This window comes from Anarrhichthys ocellatus, unplaced genomic scaffold (assembly GCF_004355925.1).
Source record: "Anarrhichthys ocellatus isolate YVR2014 unplaced genomic scaffold, GSC_Weel_1.0 scaffold805, whole genome shotgun sequence".
In the NCBI taxonomy this organism is placed as follows: Eukaryota; Metazoa; Chordata; class Actinopteri; order Perciformes; family Anarhichadidae; genus Anarrhichthys; species Anarrhichthys ocellatus.
This window is the reverse complement of record NW_022280779.1, coordinates 1-5779: the sequence shown is the minus strand read 5'-3', so window position 1 is coordinate 5779 and position 5779 is coordinate 1. Positions and strand designations below refer to the sequence as shown.

The following is a 5779-nucleotide window of genomic DNA, read 5'->3' as shown; positions in this document are numbered from 1 at the left end:
TCTGTGTGTCTCTGTCTCTGTGTGTCTGTCTCTCTGTCTCTGTCTCTGTGTGTCTCTGTCTCTCTCTGTCTCTGTCTCTCTCTGTCTCTCTGTCTCTGTCTCTCTCTGTCTCTGTGTGTCTGTCTCTCTCTGTCTCTGTGTGTCTGTCTCTCTGTCTCTGTCGTTCTGAAGGATCATGGAGAACTACGACAAGCTGAAGTCTCGGATCAGTGAGATCGTGGACAGCAAGCGTCACCTGGAGGTGGAGCTGAAGAAACAGGCGGCGGACTACAGAGAGATCGACAAGAAGATGAACAGCATCAAACCGGACCTGATCCAGCTCCGCAAGACCAGGGACCAGTACCTCATGTGAGATCCGCTCTTGCTCAAGAGACACCGGGAAGACGTGTCGTATTTATACTAACCGCTGTGTACTCTTGTACTCAGGTGGCTGACTCAGAAGGGAGTCCGTCAGAGGAAACTGAACGAGTGGCTCGGCCTGAAGAACGAGACCACAGAGGAGTGAGTTCAAGTCTCGTAAACCTGTAAACTCAGAGCAGTCACATGTTAATGTGTTAGCATGTTGTTAGCATCCCTAGCTTGTGTTTGTCCCCTGCTAACCTGCCTTCCTCCCCCCCCCAGTGAGTACAGCATGGTGGAGGATGAGGAGGACCTTCCTCACCACGACGAGCGTCTGTGGCGTTTAGGAAACATCAACCGTCTTCAGGCCGAGTCTCTGCTCCGTGGGAAGAGAGACGGGACCTTCCTGGTCCGAGACAGCAGCAAGCCGGGCTGCTACGCCTGCTCCATGGTGTAAGTCTCACCTCTTTACACACCTGTTTACCTGTTTACACACCTGTTTATTTACCTAGTTGTATTTATTTCACTATTTTTGTAACTACTTATTAACCTTTTTATCTCCATAATTATTTACCTGTTTATGTATTTATCTAACTATTTACCAAAGATCTCCGTGTTGATATAACTGATGAATTATTTGCCTCTTTTACCCCCCCCCCCCCCCCCAGTGTGGAGGGAGAGGTGAAGCACTGCGTCATCAACAAGACGATCACCGGCTTCGGCTTCGCTGAGCCCTACAACCTGTACGGCTCTCTGAAGGAGCTGGTGCTGCACTACCAGCACACCTCGCTGGTCCAACACAACGACTCGCTCAACGTCACGCTGGCCTTCCCCGTCTACAGCCAGCCCCGGCGGTGACCCCGCCCGCCTCGCCCCGACGCTCACAAGTACCATCCGGTTATTAACATCAATGCTTCGTCACGGGGAATGTTAGGATCGAGTGTTTTATTGTGAAAGTCTTCACGTGGAGCGTTAACTTCCTGCGCAAACATAAAAAGACAGTTAAGTTTTATTCTCGTCAAAGACGGAGAGGAAAAAAACACACTTGAGGTCAGAATGACAAGAGGCGTTCAGGGACCCTACAAATGAATTGGACCCTCTGAAAGCAGTTTGACTCATTAACTGTTTTATCTTAATGACTCTGTGACAAACGAACGAGTCGCTTCATGTCGACGGCATCCTCTCCTCTTCCTCCTCCTCCATGTTTGTTGGTGTTGATAAACCAGCTCAGAGTCTGAGATGTTCAGATTAGTTTGATGATCTCTTTACCGTCTCATATCGTTTTTAAAGTAATAAAACTGAAACGTTATATTTGAATGAAGTGTTTTAGATCCTGAACATCTGAGGTGCGTTCAGGTTCACCTCGCTTACTTACGACGTGGTGACCACCACGGAGAAACGAGGTTCTGTGGGACCGGACTCCTCCTCTAGTCCAACAGAGCAGAACCACGATGATGACAACAAAATGGCGGACAATCTTGCATAATCACTGTGAACGAGGTTTGAAATGATTTTATACATCAGGAGAAAACAAGAAACGAGAAACCTGCATCATCCAAACACTCGTCAGTGTTGTTCCAGGTCCACTTTCTTCAGGTTTGTTGTGGTTTTGTTTCATTTTGCCGAGCGGACGGATTTAATTATTTCCTTTTTTTTTTAATAAACGTCCGTCAGCACAAAGACCCACTCCTCCTGGATCCTCTTCAGAGGGTTTTCCTGATCCAGTTTCAAGGACTCGTGGACAAAACAAAGTAAAAGTCTGAAGCCCGACTCATCTTCATGGATTAAATGTTTTCATCTGAACCAGGAGACAGAACTCTGAACGGGTCCAAAAGGATTTCAATCAAAACGTTTCACATTCGTTTGTTAATGTCCTGAATTCTTTCAAGCTCTTGTTTTAATTATTAATCCTCAGAAGTCCTGTTTATTGTTGTTTCCATTCATGACTTTGAAACCAAACTAGTGAACTGAGACGATGAGTGATGACATGTTTAACAATAAAACGGTCTGAAGACTTCACAACTTCTGGTGTCTCTCTCTCAACAAATGACAAGAGACTTGGGATGTACTTGGGTTGTGTTTTCATAATCTGATGTTTCCCTCAATAACTTTTATTATGGAAACAATTAAAGTCGGGTGATGGCAGGTAAAAAGTCAGTCACCAAAATTCATCCTCTTAGAAATATGAACGTTTAGATAAAATGGCCGCTCAGTTGAGATATTTGTTTCTTTACCAAAGAGACGCTGGAAGTTAGTGCTTCATTAATGTATCCAGTCAAAGGTGAGTTCAACGTTCCCGTCATATAAAACCTCACGTGAGTTAGTAAATATAGTTTATATATAGAAATCTAACATCTGTCACACGTGGATTTAACGCGTTCCTATGAAAAAAAATACATTACTACTATAATAATATAAATACATTACTACTATAATATAAATAAATACATTACTATAATATAAATACATTACTATAATATAAATAAATACATTACTATAATATAAATGAATACATTACTACTATAATATAAATAAATACATTACTATAATAATATAAATACATTACTATAATATAAATAAATACATTACTACTATAATAATATAAATACATTACTACTATAATAATATAAATACATTACTACTATAATATAAATACATTACTACTATAATAATATAAATACATTACTACTATAATATAAATACATTACTACTATAATATAAATACGTTACTACTATAATATAAATACATTTCTACTATAATAAATAAATCCACTGACAAAAGAATTTCCCCAAATGGTCGCAGTGTTTCTTTATTAAACATTATTTCAGACCACCAAAACAAAAAATAGAAAGTGCAGTTTTAACAGTTTTAAAATACAGTAATATTAATATTTAATCATGCTTTTTTTTCTTTTCTTCAAGCTAACTTTAATCTTTAACTCGGTTCCAGTACTTTCTTATTATTAATTAAGTGAGTGTTTGTTATATATTATATAATTACGTCAAACAGTTTTTGTAGACTGTAGACCTGTTTAAACTAGAACACATGTAATAGAGGGTTATATTCTTCATCGGAAGGTGATTATGTGAGCTCAGGTGAACGTGATCAGGTATTCGGGGTACGCCTGGATGTCGTTGAAGATTACAAACATGGTTGGATTGCTGCTGTCGTCTGAAACACTGTCGTACAGGTCTGCAGCGCTCCCGGTGTTCTTGGAGGGCGGCGTGATCAAACCAGCTTTTCCTTTGGTGAAGTCTCCCACCAGGACCCTGGACAGGTACATGCGCTTCTGGCCTTTGGCGTCGGCTTGTGCGTAGCCCTGTGAGTAGACCGGGTCCACCGCGAAGTACGAGCCGTTACCAAACATCGCTCCTGTGGAACAAAACAGAGGAACAAGTGTATTAATACAACGCTCCACCTTCTGTCTTCTGTTCACTACACTGTTTAAATCTCACAGCTGAACAAGACAGAAGACTGAGGATGATTTAAAGTATATGAATACAAATACAAATATATATATCTGCAAAGAGAGTATTAACAGTAGGTGTAGGAGCCATTAGTTATGTCTGTGTATTATATGTTTGAATTAGGAGCCTATCTCAGGTTGACCATGGGTGGCAGTGTGGAGTATTGCGGCAGGTAGTTAATATATGGGGCACAGGTGTAACTGACAGGTAATGAGGCATGGGTGACGGGGAGATCGCACGGTTTTTACCGCAAAACCAGACACCTATTGTTCACCGCTCGCTGCCGGCCGTGCAATAAAATAATTGTCGGCATTAATTAATTAATGCGTTAACGCGATAATAACGCATTAACTTACCCAGCACTAATATATATATATAAGTTACTAGTATTTGACAAATATTACAGGAACGGCAGAGCAGTTTGTTGTGTTGAAACTAAATATTATATTGTTTTGTAAGTTTACTTTCCTCACGATGCAGCTCTGGTATTTAGCATGTAACCTTTAACGTATTTAATTGTATTTGAAGTATTCTCTGTGTACCGTGTGCTCCTGCGTAGCTGCGGTTGAAGCCCTGTTTGTTGATGAGGTCGATGGAGGAGGCCGCGGTGCCGTGGAACAGCATCCTCTCGTTGTTTGTGTGTTTGTTCTTCACCTCCAGCTGTGTCTTCTTCAGCTGGTAGTTCTGCCACAGGGTCGGGTTCTGGACTCGTTCAACCTGCCGACACAAGTCACGACAAGTTCTTAATTCTCACTGTGCTGCTCGTGTTAAGATACGATTATCCTTTATTCATCACACAGCAGCATTATTATATATATATCATATCTTGTGATACCGTTACACTCCCTTTCTATGTTTCTATATTTAAATACAGTTTTACAATATACTTGTTTTAAATTACTGTTTGTCTACCTATTTTTAAATTATATATCTTGATTATTGCACTGTGTTCATTGTTATGTCACATTCCTTGTATGTGTAGCGTACTTGGCAATAAACGGTTCTGATTCTGATTGTTAAAATACTTGGTCATCAATATTACGTAGTCATATCTTATGTATATTCATTTTGTGCTCTCTTTAATACTGTGAAGTTATAATATTATACAGGTGGAGCCTTCAGATAAACCCAGTTGGTTTTCTGCCTCCTCCTGCACTGTGATATAATTTATCTCTGTTATGTTTATATATTTTTTAAATTGTGCAAACTTAACAAAATTAAAACCAAAAAAAGGGGGATAGTGCATCAAGAGGCATCTAAGGTAAAAAAAAAAAAAACAGTAAAGATACAGTTAATAAATCGTAAAAACTAAAATACAATATTCTTAAAGTGAATGGTTGAGTTCACATATGAAATATTAATATGAATGAAAGAATAATTTGGTTTGTGCGTATAGTTATATATCCAATACTGATTTCATTGTTTCTGAGAGTCTATACATTTAAACTATGTGAATATTTAAAAACTACTATAATTCTGGAGTGAGTCAAAATCACTTCAAGTCCCATTGAAACGGGAGTAAGAGTGTCTTTAGCTTCTCCAACTGATTGATGACGGGGCACTATAAGCCCCACCCACTTTTTAGCGGTCCAATCAAATGGATTTTATTTAAATTTCTGTACAAGGCTCAAATATTCAGTTTCACCGGCATAATACATCACAGAGGATGAAGACGCTTGTACTTAAATGACGCTGAGCAAAGATACAGTCTTAATATATATTTCTGATGATCAGATATTGAACATACGCTGATGATGCTGACAGTCAGACCGGTCTTTGTTAGTTCTGTCTTCACTTCTTTGGATTCTTTGGATTTTGGAGGCAGAGGAAACAACTGGAGGAGGTCTCCTTTCATGTCGTCCCAATGTGACGGCAGGGCATCTGCAAAGAGAATAATAACAGTAGGTACGTACAATAGCAGGTACGTACAATAGCAGGTACGTACAATAGCAGGTACGTACAATAGCAGGTA

General features: G+C 39.7%; 2 protein-coding genes across 3 annotated transcripts in view; one reads left to right on the top strand and one right to left on the bottom strand.

The window, feature by feature from the left end:
* LOC116377013 (phosphatidylinositol 3-kinase regulatory subunit alpha-like) overlaps positions 1-2358 on the top strand; it is a 14831-nt gene extending 12473 nt beyond the window's left edge. Inside the window, exons 11-14 of one of the 2 annotated variants that reach the window (XM_031838537.1) lie at positions 172-348; positions 427-465; positions 709-792; positions 1008-2358. In XM_031838537.1, the coding sequence (XP_031694397.1) occupies positions 172-348; positions 427-465; positions 709-792; positions 1008-1197 (490 nt within the window). In that variant the 3' untranslated portion in view covers positions 1198-2358. Of the gene's footprint in view, positions 1-171; positions 349-426; positions 502-621; positions 793-1007 lie in introns of both variants that reach the window. The other variant, XM_031838536.1, reaches the window with a different exon arrangement.
* A 765-nt stretch (positions 2359-3123) lies between these two features.
* LOC116377014 (protein mono-ADP-ribosyltransferase PARP15-like) lies at positions 3124-5767 on the bottom strand (the record flags this gene model as incomplete). The annotated part of the gene is made up of 3 exons (XM_031838538.1): positions 3124-3712; positions 4350-4524; positions 5555-5767. Coding segments are annotated over 3 exons (669 nt in total), but the record flags the coding sequence as incomplete, so codon positions are not given.
* Between the last annotated feature and the right edge of the window lie 12 nt (positions 5768-5779).